The 22,926-nt window shown below is 37.0% G+C and overlaps 1 protein-coding gene across 8 annotated transcripts; it reads left to right on the top strand.

Moving 5' to 3' along the window:
• The first annotated feature begins 2,384 nt into the window (after window positions 1-2,384).
• On the top strand, window positions 2,385-21,486 carry LOC127881070 (hepatoma-derived growth factor-related protein 2-like). 8 transcript variants are annotated; one of them, XM_052428690.1, is made up of 10 exons: window positions 2,653-2,794; window positions 3,887-4,000; window positions 5,993-6,074; window positions 6,479-6,520; window positions 8,046-8,177; window positions 8,946-9,059; window positions 10,962-11,093; window positions 12,101-12,232; window positions 12,953-13,027; window positions 14,750-21,486. In XM_052428690.1, exons 1-10 carry the CDS (start codon window positions 2,792-2,794, stop codon window positions 14,965-14,967), a joined length of 1,044 nt encoding a protein of 347 aa, XP_052284650.1. In that variant the 5' UTR covers window positions 2,653-2,791; the 3' UTR covers window positions 14,968-21,486. The 8 variants fall into 8 exon arrangements, with proteins under 8 accessions (XP_052284651.1, XP_052284653.1, XP_052284652.1 ...); XM_052428696.1 differs by lacking the exon at window positions 8,046-8,177; XM_052428695.1 differs by lacking the exon at window positions 8,946-9,059.
• The last annotated feature ends 1,440 nt before the right edge of the window (window positions 21,487-22,926 follow it).

The raw sequence follows: 22,926 nt of genomic DNA, 5'->3' as shown, positions 1-22,926 counted from the left end.
GTCAAATTATTTAATTTTGCTAAAATTGCCATAACTTTCTTTATTTAGATTAATTTGACTGATAATTTGACAAAACCTCTTAACTGACATACCACATAGACTCCCCCCACCTTATAATGACCACCACACCCTTACACTATACCCCCCCCCCCCCCCCCCCCACCACCACCACCCCATTTATTTTTTTATGTTCCCATTCACTAAGTGGGGACATATGGATTTTCCCCTGTTGGTCCGTTTGTTCTTTCTGCCAACTTTAACATTTTGCATCATTTTGCTATATTGAAGAAAGCTACTTCATATTTGGCATGTATGTGTTTTTCATGGGCTGCACATTTTGAGTGGTACTTTCTGATAATGGTTAAAATGAAAGTGATATCTGTTAAAAGTTGCACTGCATAAGCATGAAACAAATTGCCTGGATTATTTCATTTATTTTCTTACACATACTGCTCTGATAGGGAATACATGTTATAACATGACTTGCGAGTTTTTCACACCTTTATTGACATTACACAACAATTACACAACACCATGAGCTTCGTCAAAGTCGTTTTAAACCTCTATGCCATTAAATCTGTTAAATGGACGAATAAAGCAATTAAGCTGTGATCTTCGCCATCTTTGTACCAGATTGCAGAATTTCAATTTCAGATTTCCAGTTTTGCGAAGTCATTTTTTTGCCAATTCCCAATGGGCAGAATATTTATTATTATTAGGTTGTTTACGATGTATCCTTGTTTGAAGCTTTATTATTGCAATATTTCTGCTGCCTAATACATGTAATAAGAATTGTTGGGCCTCTTAAAGTAATAACCTCGTAGGGTCCCATATAAAATAAACATGTTTACACTAATTTTCGGTCTCATATAAGTAATATTGTTGGGTCCCATATAGAAATACTGTTGAGTCCCATATAAGAAGTATAAGAAATATTTTGGGTCCTATATTAGAAGTATTGTTGGGTCCCATAATACGAAACATTGTTGGTCCCATGTATAATAAGCATTGTAAGAAATATTGTCAGGACCATATAAAGAAATATTGTTGGGGTCCTATAAGAAGTATGCTGGGTCCCATTTAGGAAAACGTGGTTTTTATTACCTTCTATAACAGACGCCGTAACTAGGCGGTTGTTTCTCCCTTTCTGGTCAAAAAAGAAAAATTCCACCTAAAAAAAAATAATAGTTATTGTCGCTCCATCTGCAGCGGGGCTTATGGGTCATGTGTCCTGTGTCCGTCGTGGTCCATTCGTGCGTGCGTTAACTTTTTTCTTTAAAACATCTTCTCTTCTTCTTTTTACAGTTTTTGAGCTACGCAACAGTTCCGTTTTTTTCACGATTTAAAACGGCCGTTTTGTAAATATTCACGGACATGAAAGATTGTGAATTGGCCGTGTCAAAATTGTGAAATGTCCGTCCATGGCCAATCGCAAAGAAGGAAAAAAAGCCCTGAATCCACTAACGAATACCAATGACACATAAATCAACATAAAGCTAATTATGGCATGTTCACAGACATTCAAATATTTTGCAGAAATGCATTTGCCGTTGTTATACATTTTATACACGTATAATATGTACGTAAAAACGACACCCTTCTATTACTCATCATATTAAGGGTTGCGGCATGTGGATATTGTCTTTAACATCTTGAATGGCAAAAAGGGATTTTTGTCCGTTAAATGAAGGATTTTTTGGCTGTTTTAAAGAATTTGAAGTATTATAAAATTGTTTATAAGTTTTTGTCACAGTGTATATGGGTTCCCTCTACCCCTCCAGTGCACATATTACTCCTCGTCAAATTTTTCTTGGTCATACGTGCACTGTTTGGGTAGAGGAACCAATATACACTGTAAACAAAAAACTATAACTTATGATATACATAACAGCAAAACTTCAGTTGTAATGTCCAATATACTTTTCTGTAGATTTCAGTAAGACCCCACCAATGGATAATAATATCAAGGCCCAACTGTTGACTATATACTTATATATATGTGGCGCGTTTCTGAAAAAGGCCCCTTTTGTGTGAACGTCAAATAACGGAGAAATGACGTTGTGAAGATATGCATTATTTCCGACGTTTAAAAATTATTTTAGACAAACATCACACAAATTAATCACTATGCTAATTCATTTAATTTAGAACGTGTAACAATACAAATTGGCCATATTACATGTATAGTAGTAAACAACGGACAAAACTTCTTGCAAAATTATATCGTCAAAATAGTTGCATTGATATAAAAACATTTTTAGAGTTCACACAGCATCTCTTCAAAATTATAGGTTTGAACAAGTTTTCATTTGATCATATAAAACGTGTACATTATCTGAATAGGAAAAGAACGAACTTTAAGAACATTTTAAAACATTCATATGGCCTTTTTTTCTGAACCATGTCACGTAAACATAATAGCAAAACCTTCTGTTATCCAAGCCAATATATATTTTCTATAGATTTCAGCAAGACCCACCAATGGATAATAGACATACAAGACCCCACTGTTGACATTATATGTTTACAGTCATTGAGGCAACTGTTGAAGACACCCACAGTCTAGAATCTATACAGGAGTCAGAGCCTCTCATGATACAACATGCCAGTGTTGACTGTGCTGATCATATGCAATCTACAGGTTTCACTTTGGTTCTTTCAGAGTCCATGTCAACTGCTGACAGTGAAGAGCCAGGCAGTCTGACCCATGATAGGAGGGAGCCAAGTGAAGAGCCAGCCAGTCTGACCCATGATAGGAGGGAGCCAAGTGAAGAGCCAGCCAGTCTGACCCATGGTATTTCTATTATCTGTTGGGCCTCTTACAAGTAATAAACATCGTAGGGTCCCATATAAGAAATAAACATGTTTACACTAATTTTCGGGTCTCATATAAGTAATATTGTTGGGTCCCATATAAGAAATACTGTTGAGTCTCATATAAGAAGTATTGTAAGAAATATTGTCTGGTACCATATAAGACATTCTTCAAAAGTTCCAAGGTTACTTTGTCATGGCGATTTGCCAATCATTGGTTCAGCATTTCTTACTTGCTGTCAATATACCTTGAGCGACCATTGCAGTCCTTTTGTTTACTTTAGTCTTTGATACATAGATTTGTTATTTTATATTAAACTTTGCTGTTAAATCAAGAAATTGTTGTGTTGTTTTATATGTATGTATTTTTTATTTTACAAACTGGTACAATCGTTCACAATTACTTCTAAAGTCTAGTTGTGCAAATATGGGATTGCTTAAGCCATTTAAGAATTATGGTCTTTGTTTCATATCCCTGTACAGATGAGATATTGTGACCTGAAGGTTTCTTTATTATGGCACAATATTTATTTAGACTTTCAGCAATTATACTACATTCTCTTCCAGTTTAATGGCATACATACATACATGTATACTTCGGCTTTTATACAGAAATAAGTAATTATGTTGAATTTGCTTGCCATCAATTTGTGAATAAATTATAATAAAAACTTTTATGGAGACCTTTGATTTTGGCAGCTTTTGTATGACAGAAAATGGTTATCTGTGAGAACCCAATAATTGATTTTAAATTGTTAGACCCAATTGTTATATTTAACATAAATTTTGGCATATATACAGGAAGTAGCTATTTTCAAAATGGCGGATCATGTAAATACCAAACCACGTGTTGGCTTTTTCAGAATTAAACATTACAAAATTTTTGACTCTGTAAATGCATGGTGTGATTACAAGAATTTGGAGCACCATAATGACTACAACTATACAGATAAAAGCTTTCTTGTGTACATCTTTTCTGTAGAAGATGCAAAACAAATTTGTTAAATTGGCAGCAAACTGGAATGATGACTGCATATTTGTGAATATAATCAAGAATTAACATGCTTTATAGATTCTTGACATGACTCATGGTGAACTAAAATTGCTTGCAAAGCATCTGGGACATGATGTGAAGACCCACAAGGAATATTATCAGTTGTCTTCCAGTACCATGGAACTCTCAAAGGTATATATTTCATTAATAAAAATCTTTAAATTTTCCATACACAGATATTTGAAAAACTAAATGCTATATTGTAACTAAGAGGGCTAAAAGAAAGAATAATTTAACAGGCAGCCACAGTAAGACCATATCTGATGTTGACTTTGACTAGTATGCTTTGCATTAATGGCTTTTTATGCCCCCTGGATCGAATGAACGGGGGTATATTGTTTTTGGCTTGTCTTTCTTTGTATGTGTGTGCGTGTCAAGGTGTGTGTGTGTGTACAAAACTTTTACCAAAACTTAAACGTTTGATCATAACTTTTGAAATATTGAAAACAGCAACTTGATATTTGGATTACATGCGTATCTCATGGACCTGCACATTTTGAGTGGTGAAAGGTCAATGTCATCCTTCAAGGTCAAAGGTCAAATAAAAAAAAGCGGCACAGTAGGGGCATTGTGTTTCTTACAAACACATCTCTTGTTGTGAGTGTGTTTTGTGCTACAACCAATGTCCATGCCAAGGTGGAAACTCTCCAGTTCATGTTATTGTTGTTTTGTCTATTTAGCCCTCATTGTCATACTGTTTAGTGTTGTCTGCTAATTTGTTGCCATTGTTGACTATTTTATATTATTGTGGCTTTTCTTCATTTATTCAATGGGAATTTTGGTCACTGACCAGCTTTTCATTAATTAAGTTCTTTTACCGAAATGGTATCAAAAAATGCAATATCTAAAGGCAGTACATCACACAAGCTAGCATTAATATAAAGCGTAATTATACCCACTTACCTATGTGTAATGGGGGCTATATAAAAGTCACTTTGTCGGTCTGTCCCGAAATTTCATCCGATCTTCACCAAACTTGGTCACAAGTTGTATCTAGATGATGTCTAGGTCAAGTTTGAATATGGGTCATGCCTGGTAAAAAAACTAGGTCACAAGGTCACTTAGTGCTTTTAAACACAAAGTTTGTCTGGACCATAACTATTTCATTTATTGTTAGATTTTTAATTGACTTGGTTTTGATTTGTTCACCATCATGGGACCGTGTGTCGCGCGAAAGAATTGCGTCGATATCTCCAAGAACTTAGATCAAGGTCACTTTTGGAGTTCAAGGGTAAAATGCTTGTCCGGGCCATAACTTTTGTCATTCATTGTGAGATTTTAAAATCATTTGGAACATTTGTTAACCATCATTGGAGGGTGTGTCGCGCAAAGAATTTCATCTTGTCCGGGCAATAACTGTGTTGTTCTTTTGAGATTTTAAAATCAGTTGGAACATTTCACCATCATTGGAAGGTGTGTTGTGCGAAAGAATTACGTCGATATCTCCAAGGTCAAGGTCACACTTTGAGTTCAAATGTCAAAAATGGCCATAAATGAGCTTTTCTGGGCCATAACTATGTAGTTCATTGTGAGATTTAAAAATCATTGGCACATTTGTTCACTGTCATATGACTTGTGTGTCACGTGAAAGAGTTACGTCAATATCTCGAAGGTCAAGGTCACACTTTGTTCAAAGGTAAAAGAAGGCCATAACTATGTTGTTCATTGTGAGATTTTAAAATCATGTGTTCACCGTTATGGATGGTGTGTGGCAGGAAAGAATTATGTCGATATCTCCAAGGTCAAGGTCATGCTTTAAGTTCAAAGGTCAAAATGGCCATAAATGATAATGGCATAATAATTCTTAAAAATAGCCATTAATTAGATTCTCTTGTGTGGATGGGGCACGTGGGGGTATAGGTCACGTCTGTGACAAAGCTCTAGTTTCTTTAAGTGTTGTGGCAGATAATTGAGATTATATTATTTGTAGGGCTGTGTAATTTACAAATATGGTACTGTGCAGACTTTCACAAGCTGTCAACAAAATAGCATATGGCAACGTTTGTGTTCAATTATATTGATATTGAAATAAAAAGTGAGGTCAGGGAACTATGGATTGCTACTGTTGTTATGATGGAAGTATTGTTGACACTGGAATATTATGGTCTTCTTGAAATTTTATAGGTTGCCCTGATGTTGTATGCTGTTGAAAATGGTAAAGTCAATGAGTGGAAGGGAAGGCAGATGAAGGACATAGTAGTAGAAGGTTTGATTATAAGAATTTTATTAATATAATTCATTTTACTGAATTGGGATGGAGAATTTTTGTTACTTTCTCTCCTATGGCTGTCAGTAAATTCGACTGAATGATCATTCTTCAGAACAAAACAGAGCGCTTGAGAACAGACAAACGATGTAAAACATTGTTTGAAAGGCGGGGCCCTTGTTTTGGCCACGTTAATTCAATAAGTCTAAAATTTACGTGGTAAAAATAGGCAAACCTATTTTATGTGCCTTGAAAATTGTTTATCCTCTTAAAGAAATGCTAATGCAACAAAATACTTTTTAACAACCTTGAAGTATTGAAAATATTTACTGTCGTATCAAGAGTGACTTCTGGTTATTTTTTTCTAAATAGTTATTTCTAAAATAAAAAATCATTTTTTACAGATTTACCTCTTCCAATTGAAGACGAAGATGGCCATCAAGAAGGTAAAATAGTTATTTATACCCATGATAGATCATTGGCCACTGTTCATTTGTATTATGAAAGTGGTCCATAACAGAGTCATTGTTATGGTAGCCCATTAAAAAAAAAAGGGAGTATAGGAATACCTTTAGATTTGGACACCTTATGAAATAGTTTATATGCTCAATTAGACATTTCTGTTTCTGAGTTATTTTAATGATTTAAAGGATAAATAACGTACTTGCAAGTATGAAGATTTTCTGATTTAAATTGTAAGCAGGTCTTATAACATATTTTAGTGGGGGATATGTGTGTTGTTATTTTGTGTACATCTCATACCTTATACCGAAAAGCATAAAAAAACACGTTTAGAAGTGCTTTTGGAAAACAAAACATTTCCTTTGGTATTTCTATTATCATATAATAAAGGCCCACCTATTGATGATAAAGACATGACCCAACTGTAGACTATATATTCTAGTACAATTTTCTGTTGTCCAAGCCAATATATATTTATGCCACCCTTCGAAGAAGAGGGGGTATTTTGCTTTGCACATGTCGGTCGGTCTGTCGGTCGGTTCGTCCACCAGGTGGTTTCCGATGATAACTCAAGAACGCTTTGGGCTAGGATCATGAAACTTCATAGGTACATTGATCATGACTTGCAGATGACCCCTATTGATTTTGAGGTCACTAGGTCAAAGGTCAAGGTCACAGTGACCCGAAATAGTAAAATGGTTTCGGGATGATAACTCAAGAACGCATACGCCTAGGATCATGAAACTTCATGGGTAGATTGATCATGACTCGCAGATGACCCCTATAGATTTTGAGGTCAAAGGTCAAGGTCACGGTGACCCAAAATAGTAAAATGGTTTCCGGATGATAACTCAAGAACGCATACGGCTAGGATCATGAAACTTCATGGGTAGATTGATCATTACTCGCAGATGACCCCTATTGATTTTGAGGTCACTAGGTCAAAGGTCAAGGTCACGGTGACCCGAAATAGTAAAATGGTTTTCGGATGATAACTCAAGAAAGCATATGCCTAGGATCATGAAACTTCATAGGTAGATTGATCATGACTCGCAGATGACCCCTATTGATTTTGAGGTCACAAGGTCAAGGTCACAGTGACCCGAAATAGTCAAATGATTTTCGAATGATAACTCAAGAACGCTTTTGCCTAGGATCATGACACTTCATAGGTACATTGATCGTGACTTGCAGATGACCCCTATTGATTTTCAGGTCACTAGGTCAAAGGTCGAGGTCACAGTGACAAAAGTCGTATTCACACAATGGCTGCCAGTACAACGGACAGCCCATATGTGGGGCATGCATGTTTTACAAACAGCCCTTGTTTCTATAGATTTCAGCAAGACCCACCAATGGATAATAGACATACAAGACCCCACTGTTGACATTATATGCTTACAGGCATTGAGGCAACTATACAGGAGTCAGAGCCTCTCATGATACAACAGGCCAGTGTTAACTGTGCTGATCAAATGCAATCTACAGGTTTCACTTTGGTTCTTTCAGAGTCCATGTCAACTGCTGACAGTGAAGAGCCAGGCAGTCTGACCCATGATAGGAGGGAGCCAAGTGAAGAGCCAGCCAGTCTGACCCATGATAGAAGGGAGCCAAGTGAAGAGCCAGCCAGTCTGACCCATGGTATTTCTATTATCATATAATAAAGGCCCACCTATTGATGATAAAGACATGACCCAACTGTAGACTATATATTCTAGTACAATTTTCTGTTGTCCAAGCCAATATATATTTATGCCACCCTTCGAAGAAGAGGGGGTATATTGCTTTGCTCATGTCGATCGGTCCGTCCGTCCACCAGGTGGTTGTCATACGATAACTCAAGAACGCTTGGGCCTAGGATCATGAAACATCATAGGTACATTGATCATGACTTGCAGATGACCCCTATTGATTTTGAGGTCACTAGGTCAAGGTCACGGTGATCGAAATTGTAAAATGGTTTCCGGATTATAACTCAAGAAAAGGTCAAGGTCACAGTGACCCGAAATAGTCAAATGATTTTCGAATGATAACTCAAGAACGCTTTTGCCTAGGATCATGACACTTCATAGGTACATTGATCGTGACTTGCAGATGACCCCTATTGATTTTCAGGTCACTAGGTCAAAGGTCAAGGTCACAGTGACAAAAGTCGTATTCACACAATGGCTGCCAGTACAACGGACAGCCCATATGTGGGGCATGCATGTTTTACAAACAGCCCTTGTTTCTATAGATTTCAGCAAGACCCACCAATGGATAATAGACATACAAGACCCCACTGTTGACATTATATGCTTACAGGCATTGAGGCAACTATACAGGAGTCAGAGCCTCTTATGATACAACAGGCCAGTGTTAACTGTGCTGATCAAATGCAATCTACAGGTTTCACTTTGGTTCTTTCAGAGTCCATGTCAACTGCTGACAGTGAAGAGCCAGGCAGTGTGACCCATGATAGGAGGGAGCCAAGTGAAGAGCCAGCCAGTCTGAGCCATGATAGAAGGGAGCCAAATCCTCAAGGTATAAATGCAATTATACCCCCACAAACAAAGTTTAGGGATGTATATAGGAGTGAACTTGTCGGTCGGTTCGTATTAAGTGTCCACCCTCTAATTCAAGTTGTTTTCATCTAATCTTCACCAAACTTGTCTGTTGGTCTGTCGGTCGGTCCGTCTGTATTAAGTGTCCGCTCTCTAATTCAAGTTGTATTCATCCGATCTTCGGTCAGATGTTGTATCTAGAGGATACCTAGGTGAAGTGTGAATATGGGTCATGCCGGATCAAAAACTAGGTCACGGGGTCACTTAGTGCGTTTTTAACATTGAGCATGGTTTGGGCTGTTTTTTGTGAAGACAACATGCAAAATATTTTGTGTTCATTAAGGCATTTATGCTTGCCATCTCATCTGTTATGAACAGTTTATTTGTGAAATGAGAGGATTAATACCCGAATAATCTACAACTACAAAAGATATTATTTAACTTTTGAGAATGATTTTATTATACCCCCACAAACGAAGTTTAGGGGGTTATATTGGAGTTAGCTTGTAGTGTTTCATCTAGAAAGGCAGAGGGGCATGGCGCATGACTTGAAAAAAGGGCATTTTGCACGGAGATTCTCTTAAAAAGGGCGCATTGGGTGTTTTTGAAACTTTTAATCACAGCTTAAAACTTTGATTTAAACATTGTACATGTCATTTTTCGTGAGAAATTCTCGCGAAATGTGTTCTTAAAATACATAGCTATTGAGTAGACATGTGAATTTATTATTATATTTTTTGGAGAACATTCAAATCGGATGCAAAACACAAAAATGTTACTGATCACGGCGGCTCTAAACTGAAAGTAAACTTCATGGAGCAGGTCGTCATTAAATTACAAAATTTGCTATACGTTTTTTAAAATCGGCTCAGATTTATCTTGTAATAGACTGTACTTCGGAACTCTGCTAAGTACAAATGTAATTAAAATCTTTACCGTTACGGCCCTTGTTACGTTACGACCCAGAATGTGGCTCATGAATTTGTTCGGGTCTCTAATGTATGTATTGATTTTCTTCTACATCAGTACCTCATCGAGACGTTCATAATAAAGGCCCACCTATTGATGATAAAGACATGACCCAACTGTAGACTATATATTCTAGTACAATTTTCTGTTGTCCAAGCCAATATATATTTATGCCACCCTTCGAAGAAGAGGGGGTATATTGCTTTGCTCATGTCGATCGGTCCGTCCGTCCACCAGGTGGTTGTCATACGATAACTCAAGAACGCTTGGGCCTAGGATCATGAAACATCATAGGTACATTGATCATGACTTGCAGATGACCCCTATTGATTTTGAGGTCACTAGGTCAAGGTCACGGTGATCGATATTGTAAAATGGTTTCCGGATTATAACTCAAGAACGCATACGCCTAGGATCATGAAACTTCATGGGTAGATTGATCATGACTCGTAGATGAACCCTATAGATTTTGAGGTCACATGGTCAAAGGTCAAGGTCACAGTGACCCGAAATAGTCAAATGATTTTCGAATGATAACTCAAGAACGCTTTTGCCTAGGATCATGACACTTCATAGGTACATTGATCGTGACTTGCAGATGACCCCTATTGATTTTCAGGTCACTAGGTCAAAGGTCAAGGTCACAGTGACAAAAGTCGTATTCACACAATGGCTGCCAGTACAACGGACAGCCCATATGTGGGGCATGCATGTTTTACAAACAGCCCTTGTTTCTATAGATTTCAGCAAGACCCACCAATGGATAATAGACATACAAGACCCCACTGTTGACATTATATGCTTACAGGCATTGAGGCAACTATACAGGAGTCAGAGCCTCTCATGATACAACAGGCCAGTGTTAACTGTGCTGATCGAATGCAATCTACAGGTTTCACTTTGGTTCTTTCAGAGTCCATGTCAACTGCTGACAGTGAAGAGCCAGGCAGTCTGACCCATGATAGGAGGGAGCCAAGTGAAGAGCCAGCCAGTCTGAGCCATGATAGGAGGAAGCCAAGTGAAGAGCCAGCCAGTCTGACCCATGGTATTTCTGTTATCATAGAATAAAGGCCCACCTATTGATGATAAAGACATGACCCAACTGTAGACTATATATTCTAGTACAATTTGTCAGTAGATTGATCATGACTCGCAGATGACCCCTATTGATTTTGAGGTCACTAGGTCAAAGGTCAAGGTCACAGTGACCCGAAATAGTAAAATGGTTTCTGGATGATAACTCAAGAACGCATACGCCTAGGATCATGAAACTTCATGGGTAGATTGATCATTACTCGCAGATGACCCCTATAGATTTTGAGGTCAAAGGTCAAGGTCACGGTGACCCGAAATAGTAAAATGGTTTCCGGATGATAACTCAAGAACGCATACGGCTAGGATCATAAACTTCATGGGTAGATTGATCATTACTCGCAGATGACCCCTATTGATTTTGATGTCACTAGGTCAAAGGTCAAGGTCACGGTGACCCGAAATAGTAAAATGGTTTTCGGATGATAACTCAAGAAAGCATATGCCTAGGATCATGAAACTTCATAGGTAGATTGATCATGACTCGCAGATGACCCCTATTGATTTTGAGGTCACAAGGTCAAAGGTCAAGGTCATGGTGACCCGAAATAGTAAAATGATTTTCGGATGATAACTCAAGAACGCTTTTGCCTAGGATCATGACACTTCATAAGTACATCGATCGTAACTCGCAGATGACCCCTATTGATTTTCAGGTCACTAGGTCAAAGGTCAAGGTCACAGTGACAAAAAACGTATTCACACAACGGCTGCCACTACAACGGACAGCCCATATGGGGGGCATGCATGTTTTCTATAGATTTCAGCAAGACCCACCAATGGATAATAGACATACAAGACCCCACTGTTGACATTATATGTTTACAGGCATTGAGGCAACTGTTGAAGACACCCACAGTCTAGAATCTATACAGGAGTCGGAGCCTCTCATGATACAACATGCCAGTGTTGACTGTGCTGATCATATGCAATCTACAGGTTTTACTTTGGTTCTTTCAGAGTCCATGTCAACTGCTGACAGTGAAGAGCCAGGCAGTCTGACCCATGATAGGAGGGAGCCAAGTGAAGAGCCAGCCAGTCTGACCCATGATAGGAGGGAGCCAAGTGAAGAGCCAGCCAGTCTGACCCATGGTATTTCTGTTGTCATATAATAAAGGCCCATCTATTGATGATAAAGACATGACCCAACTGTAGACTATATATTCTAGTACAATTTTCTGTTGTCCAAGCCAATATATATTTATGCCACCCTTCGAAGAAGAGGGGGTATATTGCTTTGCTCATGTCGATCGGTCCGTCTGTCCACCAGGTGGTTGTCATACGATTACTCAAGAACGCTTGGGCCTAGGATCATGAAACATCATAGGTACATTGATCATGACTTGCAGATGACCCCTATTGATTTTGAGGTCAAAAGGTCAAGGTCACGGTGACCCGAAATAGTAAAATGATTTTCCGATGATAACTCAAGAACGCTTTTGCCTAGGATCATGACACTTCATAGGTACATTGATCGTGACTTGCAGATGACCCCTATTGATTATCAGGTCACTAGGTCAAAGGTCAAGGTCACAGTGACAAAAAACGTATTCACACAATGGCTGCCACTACAACGGACAGCCCATATGGGGGGCATGCATGTTTTCTATAGATTTCAGCAAGATCCACCAATGGATAATAGACATACAAGACCCCACTGTTGACATTATATGTTTACAGTCATTGAGGCAACTGTTGAAGACACCCACAGTCTAGAATCTGTACAGGAGTCAGAGCCTCTCATGATACAACATGCCAGTGTTGACTGTGCTGATCATATGCAATCTACAGGTTTCACTTTGGTTCTTTCAGAGTCCATGTCAACTGCTGCCAGTGAAGGGCCAGCCAGTCTGACCCATGATGAAATGAGGCAGCCAAATCCTCAAGGTATGAACTAAATTTGAAGACGGGTTTCTCTGCATTTTCTATCATTATGTGACAGAGTCTTATGTCATGACTGTATTAAAGTAAATGAGTAGTCCAAGTCAAGTGTGATGCTCTAGACGACCTCCTCTGTGATCTACAGGGTTACAACAATGTGCTTGTAAAAGTCCTTGTAAAGTACAAAGTAGGCAGTTTGCTATGAAAGTTAATGTTTAGTACTTGTTCTTCCAAGAAATGATAGTTCTGCGAACTGTCAGTTCTTATATGTGTGAAAAATTGGTTTAAACTGGTGTTAAAACAGTTTCAGTTAGTTCATTTTACCTCCTAACATGTTCAGGTTTTGTGCATTTTTATCAGGAAAACCTTGCTCTACAATATTCAATCATTGTATCACTTGCAGTGTTCTGCTGTGAAATTTTACTGTTGGGGACCCTTTAGGATTACAAAAGTGGGGACAAAAAGAAAAAATATGGGGACACAGAAATATTTTTGTAGCAGAATTAAATGTGTGGAAACTAATAACCTTTAACTTGAACTTTTAAACGTGCTTAAACTTCTTACAGTCAGGTTGTAACATTGTTATTAAAACTGGAACATTCAAAAAACTTTTTAACACTGTCAAACAGTTGTCAACATATTTACAAAACTTTGAAAAAATTTATGGTCATTGGACTCCGCATGTCAAAGTACTTGTTCGATAATTAGAAATACCGATAGTAAAGGCGTTTTCTTTTTTGCTTTATGCACAATCTGCATGTCATTTTGTTGTTGTCAAACAGTGACCAAGGACATTTTTGAAGCCAATTTTCTTGGAATGTACGTTTAGGGGCAGACTTTTTTCGTAATTGCTAAACGATGTTGGGACTTGGGAAGACTCTGTTGGGTTGTTAATATTATTGTCATATTTTCTAATTTTACTTGCCGGAGGAAAAAAAAAAAATGGATTTTGTTTTCTTTGGCCTGTCACTTTAAGCCATTTTGATAGGTTCGGAAATTTCCTTGATATCTGATTGGTTGTTATAATCTCAACTTACCAATGAAATAGAGTGTTAATATTAAATAAATTAACCATTGGCTGCGAAATGACGTCATGTCCAATGAAATAGTTTGTTCTGGTTACACATTCACTCGATTACTTTACCGACTTACAAATTGAATCGATTAGTTTTTATTTCTAATTCATGTGCGCCCGCGGACCCATATACAGAAAACGGGTGGGGACAAATATTTGTTTTTTGCGACAATAACACAAGGGCGCATCCACGGCAGAACACTGACTTATGTTGATACTTTGTGTGCAAGGATCAATTCAGTAGAAAAGTCAACAAAATAAAGGGCTTACAGTCACTGAACAAATGAGTTTGCTGCTTAGAGTGTATATTTTTCCCAAAAATATTTGAAAATTTCCCCTCTTGGAAGTGTAGTTCAATTTTAATCAATACCTCGTTTAAATAATTCACAGAAAAGCCAAAAAATGTTGATCTTTGAACATAAACATAACATGTTGATGACAAAAAAAGTTGGAATAATGTTTTTCTCTCTGTGTATGGTGAATTATGGTGTTACAACTTGATTTTGTATGTTACTTGCTTAGCATTGAAATTTCCCCTTTTACACGTGAATTATCCCCCTCTCAGGGGACCCGACCCCTTTTCCCCAAAACTGAAAAAAACACTGACATGATACTCATTGCTATTTTATTTTTTATATCTATTCTTGTTTTAGGGACAGGGACAAGAAAAGGAATGAAACGAAAGTGGGCCAGCGAAGAGAACATATGTTTCATGAACTTTTTTAGAGATGAATTAAGAGAAAAAAAAATGCCATCTGGCTCAAAAATAATGGGGTCCCTAAAAATACTTACCGGAAGAACAGTGGCCCAGATAAGGGCAAGGGTCCATAACATTATTATGGAAAAACAAAAATGGAAAAAGAATTGTTGAACTGTGGAATATGTTTATGCCCCTGGTAGGGTGGCATATAGCAGTTGAACTGTCCGTCAGTCAGTCAGTCTGTCCATCTGGCCGAAAACTTATATGGCCATAACTTTTTCAATATTGAACATAGCAACTTGATATTTATACCCCTATTACAATTGGTAATGGGGGCTATATAGGAGTCACGTTTGTCGGTCTGTCCCGATATTTCATCCGATCTTCACCAAACTTGGTCAGTAGTTGTATGTAGATAATGTCTAGATCAAGTTTGAATATGGGTCATGCCAGGTCAAAAACTAGGTCATGGGGTCACTTAGTATGTTTTAAACTGTAAGTTTGTACGGACCATAGCTATGTTATTTATCGTTACATTTTTAAATGACTCGGTACATTTGTTCACCATCATGGAACGGTGTGTCGCGTTAAAAGAAATTACGTCAATATCTCAAAGGTCAAGGTCACACTTGGGAGTTCAAAGGTCAAATGCTTGTCCGGGCCATAGCTTTGTTTTTTATTGTGAGATTTTAAAATCATTTGGCACATTTGTTCACCATCATTGAACAGTGTGTCGGGCGAAAGAATTACGTCGATATTTCCAAGAACAAGGGCACAATTTGAGTTTAAAGGTAAAAAATGGCCATAATTGAGCTTGTCTGGGCAATAACTATGTTGTTTATTGTGCGATTTTAAAATCGTTGGCTCTTTTGTTCACCATCATTTGACAGTGTGTCGCGCGAAAGAATTACGTCGATATCTTCAAACTCAAAGTTGTAGTTTTAGTTCAAAGGTCAAAAATGGCAATAAATTATCTTGTCTGGGCCATAAATATGTCATTCATTGTAAGATTTTAAAATGACTCTGTACATCAATTTTGTTCAAAGTCATTGGAAGGCTTGTCATGTGAAACAATTCAAGAGTTCAAAGGTAAAAATGGCTATAAATGATAATGGCATAATGATTCTTAAAAAATCGCCATAAATTGTATTATCTTGTTTTGTGAAGACAGCATACAAAATAGTCTGTGTCAATGCGTTATGTGGGGGTATATGTCACGTCTGTGACAAAGCTCCAGTTGGCATGCATGTGCATCTTGTGAAGCTGCACATATTGAGTGGTGAAAAGTGAAGGTCAAGGTAATCCTTCAAGGTTAAATGTTAAATATATTGCTTCTGTCCGTCCGTCTGAAAACTTTAAAATTGGCCATAACTTTTGAGCTCACCTGAGTGCAACATGCTCATGGTGAGCTTTTGTGATTGCCTTTTGTCCGTTGTGCGTTGTATGTCGTCAACATTTTGCCTTGTGAACACTCTAGATGCCACATTTATTGTCTGATCTTCATGAAATTTTGCAGAACATTTGTCACATTGATACCTCGACTGAGTTCGAAACTGGGTCATGCTGGGTCAAAAATTAGGTCACTAGGTCAAAAAAACAACAAAAAAACTTGTGAACACTGTAGAAGTCCAATCTTCATGTAACTTTGTCAAAATGTTTGTCTAAATGATATTTTGGTTTAGTTAAAAATTGGTTCCGGTCCGTTGAAAAACATGGCCGCCAGGGGCGGGGCAGTTTTCCTTATATGGCTATAGAGAAACCTTGTGAACACTTTAGAAGTCAAAATGTTTGCCTAATCATCATGAAACTTGGTCAAAACATTGGTTTTATTTATATTTTGGACGAGTTTGAAAATGGTCCAGATCAGTGAAAAAACATGGCCGCCAAGGGGCGGGGGAGTTTTCCTTATGTCTTTAGTTAAACATTGCTAACACTCTAGAGGCCACATTTATTGTCCATTCTTCATGAAATTTGGTCAGAAGTTTGGTCTCAATGATATCTTAGACGAGCTGAAAATGGTTACGTTTGCTTGAAAAACATGGCTGCCAAAGGGCGGGGCATTTTTCCTTATATGGCTATATATGGCTATAGTAAAATCTTGTTAACACTCTTGAGGCCACATTTATTTTCCGATCTTCATGAAACTTGGTCAGAATATTCATCCCAAAAAATATCGTAGACAAGTTAAAAAATGATGCTGGTTGGTTGAAAAACATGTCCGCCAGGGGGTGGGGCATTTTACCTTATATGGCTATAGTAAAACTTTGTTAACACTCTATAGGCCACATTTATTTTCTTATCTTCATGAAACTTGGTCAGAAGATTTGTCCTAATGATATCTTGGATTAGTTCAAAAATAGTTTCGTTTGCTTAAAAAACATGGCCACCAGGGGGCGGGGCATTTTTCCTAATATGGTTATGTATCATGCTTTACTAAAACATTGTAAACACTCTGTAGGCCACATTTATTTTCCGATTATTATGAAACTTGGTCAGATGATTTGTCCTAATGATATCTTGGATGAGTTCAAAAATGGTTCTAGTTGGTGGAAAAACATGGCCACTAAGGGGGCGTGGTATTTTTCCTTATATGGCTAAAGTAAAACCCTGTTAAAACTCTAGAAGCCATATTTATTGTACGATCATCATGACACTTTGTCAGAAGATTTGTCCCAATGATATTTGGACAAGTTTGAAATTGGTTCCAGTTGCTAAGAAAAACATGGCCACCAGTGGGCGGGGCATTTTTCCTTATATGGACTTATGAATCTTCTTGAAACTTTGTCAGTATATTAGTTTAAATGATATCTTGGATGTGTTTTTCACGTTGACATTTGAAGCTTTAACTTTGTATGATTCTAAATATGTGTCAATGCTGTCAGTTGAATTTTGAAATATGAAGTTTTACATTTTTTGTAGATTAAATAATTTGTAAAATGTTGCAGTTTCGTCAATCAGTTTTATAAGATATTGAGCTTTAAATATGATGCAGATTGTAAGATTCTTAATATCTTTCAATATTGTGGATAAGTTTTTGAGATATCAAGCTTTGAGTTTTATGCAAATTGTATGATTTTAAAATGTTTTAATGGTGTTGATCAGTGTAATGAAGATTGCATAATTTTTATGTTTTAATTCTGTCTATTGGTTTTCAAAATGAAAGACTTTGATTTTGTAAGTGCACTTTTATCTCCTGAAAGATTCTTTTCTAGTGTTTAGTTTATATTTTAAGGCTGTTTGCAAACTCGAAGTGAAAACAGTTCTATTACAATTTGGTAAGGACATGACATTGCATATCTGATTTTAAAATGTACTTTGCTGGCAACGTGTAATTTTCTGAAATGTCTTAGTAAGACTGTTGTTTGCAATCAAAAGGTCTGTGCTTCAAATACAGGGTAATGCATGTTTTTTGTCCAAATTTATGGCGATTCAGACATTGTTCTATGTAAATTTGGGGTTTGCTTGAAGGTTCAGTCTATTTTTATGTCCCTCACTATAGTAGTGGGGGACATATTGTTTTTGTCCTGTCTGTTGGTTGGTTGGTTGATCTGTTTACGCCAACTTTAACATTTGCAATAACTTTTGCAATATTGAAGATAGCAACTTGATATTTGGCATGCATATGTATCTCATAGAGCTGCACATTTTAATTTTCTGAAAGGTCAAGGTCAGAGGTCAAATATATGTGGCCAAAATCGCTCATTTTATGAATACTTTTGCAATATTGAAGATAGCAACTTCATATTTGGCAAGCATGTGTATCTCATGGAGCTGCACATTTTGAGTGGTGAAAGGTCAAGGTCATAATTCAATGTCATAGGTCGAATATATGGCTTCAAAGCGGCGCAGTAAGGGGGATTGTGTTTTACGAACACAGCTCTTGTTGTTAACTGCCTTTTTAGTCCCTTACCAGTGTTTCACTAAAGTCCGTGTACTTTGGACTCATTTCAAGTTGACATTTGAAGCTTTAACTTTGTATGATTCTAAATATGTGTCAATGCTGTCGGTTGAATTTTGAAATATGAAGTTTTTCATTTTTTGTAGATTAAATAATTTGTAAAATGTTGCAGTTTAGTCAATCAGTTTTATAAGATATTGAGCTTTAGTTATGATGCAGATTGTAAGATTCTTAATATCTTTCAATATTGTGGATAAGTTTTTGAGATATCAAGCTTTGAATTTTATGCAAATTGTATGATTTAAAATGTTTTAATTTGTTGATCAGTGTACTGAAGATTGTATACTTTTTATATGTTATAATTCTGTCTATTGGTTTTCAAAATGAAAGACTTTGATTTTGTAAGTGCACTTTTATCTCATTATGCCCCCCTTCGAAGAAGAGGGGGTATATTGCTTTGCTCATGTCGGTCGGTCTGTCGGTATGTCAGTTTGTCGGTCCGTCCACCAGGTGGTTGTCAGACGATAACTCAAGAACGCTTGGGCCTAGGATCATGAAACTCCATAGGTACATTGATCATGACTCGCAGATGACCCCTATTGATTTTGAGGTCAAAGGTCAAGGTCACGGTGACCCAAAATAGTAAAATGGTTTCCGGATGATAACTCAAAAATTCATACGCCTAGGATCATGAAACTTCATGGCTAGATTGATCATGACTTGCAGATGACCCCTATTGATTTTGAGGTCACTAGGTCAAAGGTCAAGGTCACGGTGACCCGAAATAGTAAAATGGTTTTCAGATGATAACTCAAGAACGCATATGCCTAGGATCATGAAACTTCACAGGTAGATTGATCATGACTCACAGATGACCCTTATTGATTTTGAGGTCACAAGGTCAAGGTCACGGTGACCCGAAATAGTAAAATGATTTTCGGATGATAACTCAAGAACGCTTTTGCCTAGGATCATGACACTTCATAGGTACATTGATCGTGACTCACAGATGACCCCTATTGATTTTCAGGTCACTAGGTCAAAGGTCAAGGTCACAGTGACAAAAAACGTATTCACACAATGGCTGCCACTACAACGGACAGCCCATATGGGGGGCATGCTTGTTTTACAAACAGCCCTTGTTAAAGATTCTTTTCTAGTGTTTAGTTTATATTTTAAGGCTGTTTGCAAACTCGAAGTGAAAACAGCTCTAGTACAATTTGGTAAGGACATGACATTGCATATCTGATTTAAAAATGTACTTTGCTGGCAACGTGTAATTTTCAGAAATGTCTTAGTAAGTAAGACTGTTGTTTGCAATCAAAAGGTCTGTGCTTCAAATCCAGGAAAATGCATGTTTTTTGTCCAAATTTATGTCAATTCAGACATTGTTCTGTGTAAATATGGGGTTTGCTTGTAGGATCAGTCTATTTTTATGTCCCCCACTATAGTAGTGGGGGACATGTTGTTTTTGCTCTGTCGGTCTGTTGATTGGTTGGTTGGTCTGTTTATGCCAACTTTAACATTTTGCAATATTGAAAGTAGCAACTTGATATTTGGCATGCAAATGCATCTCCTGAAGCTGCACATTATCATTGGTGAAAGGTCAAGGTCATCCTTCAAGGTCAGAGGTCAAATATATGTGGCCAAAATCGCTCATTTTATGAATTCTTTTGCAATATTGAAGATAGCAACTTGATATTTGCCAAGCATGTGTATCTCATTGAGCTGCACATTTTGAGTGGTGAAAGGTCAAGGTCATCCTTCAAGGTCAGAGGTCAAATATATGTGGCCCAAATCGCTTATTTTATTAATACTTTTGCAATATTGAAGATAGCAACTTGAAATTTGGCATGCATGTGTATCTCATGGAGCTGCAAATTTTGAGTGTTGAAAGGTCAAAGTCATCCTTCAAGGTCAGTTGTTAAATATATGTGGCCCAAATCGCTTATTTTATGAATACGTTTGCACTATTGAAGATAGCAACTTGATATTTGGCATGCATATGTATCTCATAGAGCTGCACATTTTGAGTGGTGAAAGGTCAAGGTCATCCTTCAAGGTCAAATATATGGGTCAAAATTGTTCATGTTATGTTACTTCTGCAATATTGAAGCTAGCAATTTTATATTTGACATGCATGTGTATCTCATGGAGCTGCACATTTTGAGTGGTGAAGGGTCAAGGTCATCCTTCAAGGTCAAACGTTATATACGGGGCATTGGGTTTCACAAACGCATCTTGTTGTGTATGTAATTAATTTTGCTTAATTTTTGTGATCCCCCGCCAACAGCGGAGGGATATTAATTTGGCATTGTCCGTCTTTCCGTCTGTCCGTCCGGCACTTTTGTGTCCGGAACCATATCTTGGAAGTGCTTTAGCAGATTTCATTGAAACTTGGTACGAGTATATATATATGGATAAGAGGATGATGCACGCCAAATGGCATTGTACATCCTTGATTAATAGCGGAGTTATGACCCTTTGTATTTGAAAAAAATGCTTTTTTTGTGTGTCCAGAGCCATAACTTGTATCCAGAAGTATAATGGCTGGGGATATCAATTCAACGAATTTGCTTGTTAAATCAGTTTTTATTTTCATGATAATCATTTAGTTCGTACTGCAACTTATGATGGATTGTTACTACTATCTCCAATTATTTGTTTGTCATGGGTCCGTCACCATTTATCTCTTATATAATACTTGAATTGAGCATTTCACAATCTGACAATCATGCATATCATTTATTAGTTTCATAATAAAACGTCTGACAAGGGTCAGATAATTTTAACATATATTGTTGTTATAATTTGTCATGTGTTGTATGAATAAATGACACTTCCATGATAGAGAAAATTTAAATATATTTTTAGAGACATTTGTAAAATGAAAATGAAATAACTATACATTTTACAGTGGCTAGTCGTACGGCTAGACAAGAGGCTAGCCGCACGGCCCCGTACGGGTAGACAATAGGTTTGCCGTACGGCTCTGTACGTATAGCCTTTCCTATGGATATTGTCTAAGTTAAAGACAACCATTTTCAGTGAACTGATATATTGCTTGTATGAAACCATATATTTATCCATTGTCTGAACGACAATTAAATTATTTGTGTGACTCCATTTCTGAGCAGTACCTTGGCCGTCATTGAATTTCATAATATCGATGCCGCAACTAATTAAAACAGTTTTCACTCCTTACATAGGAAAGTCGTCTTATCAAAGAATCAAATTAGAAACCGATTTAAATTGTGTGTAAGTCAATTTCTAGAACGTAACTTTGACGGCTGTCGTCATTAAATTTCAAAATATCGATGCCGCAACTCTTTAATACAGGTTTTTCACGCCTTAGGAACGTCGACTAATTAATGAATCAAATAAGCAACCGTATGACATGAAAGGAAGCCGTGAAAGATGAAGAATTTTTAAAGCGAGATTATACGATTTTTTCAAATATTTATTAATTTACATAAAATGTGTATAAAAAAAAAACAACTTATTAAACATATATTTGAACATAAACTTAAATAAAAGTTAAGAAGAACATGTGTCGATATATGCAAAATAAGCCAGATATTAAATTCTGAAATCGAAAATGTATGTACAGTCGAATTCGCCAGCATGTAAATCGTGCATGTACGATGTGAATCTAAATTTAGTTTAACGGTTCATTTTTAGTGTGAGCGTCAGCTAACGCTAATGTTTTTGCAAATCGGTATGTGCGTAGAAGCCTTAAATGGGCCTTTTCACAGATTTTGACATGTTTTTAAGTTTGTCATTAAATGCTTTATATTGATGAATGTAAACATTGGATTTTTAACGCTCCAGAAAAAAATCAAAAATAAAATTTAAAAATGGAAAAAAAGAAGCCCGTACAAGGGCTCGAACCAGTGACCCCCGGAATCCTGGAGTAAAAAACGCTTTAGCCTAATGAGCTATCCTGCCAAGCATACATGAGAGGTGTATTCTATACCTGATATAAGCAATCTTCGTAGTTTCACAAATTTAAACGATAACAACAGAACTCTCCAAATTATTCAATCGTTTCGCGTTGCAACGCTCTATAATTTTTAGGTTTTTAAATCGTGAAAAGATGCATATAATGGCTATATTAGACCATGGTGAATGTTCAGTAATACTGATTCCTCACAAATATCATAACTAAAACGAAAATTTGCGAATCTGAAACAACTATTTTCAATTTTGTCAATTTACCAAACCGTGAAAAG

The sequence above is a fragment of the Dreissena polymorpha genome, chromosome 5, assembly GCF_020536995.1.
Source record: "Dreissena polymorpha isolate Duluth1 chromosome 5, UMN_Dpol_1.0, whole genome shotgun sequence".
Taxonomy (NCBI): domain Eukaryota; kingdom Metazoa; phylum Mollusca; class Bivalvia; order Myida; family Dreissenidae; genus Dreissena; species Dreissena polymorpha.
The sequence above is the reverse complement of the archived record's forward strand: the minus strand, read 5'-3'. Positions and strand labels throughout refer to the sequence as shown.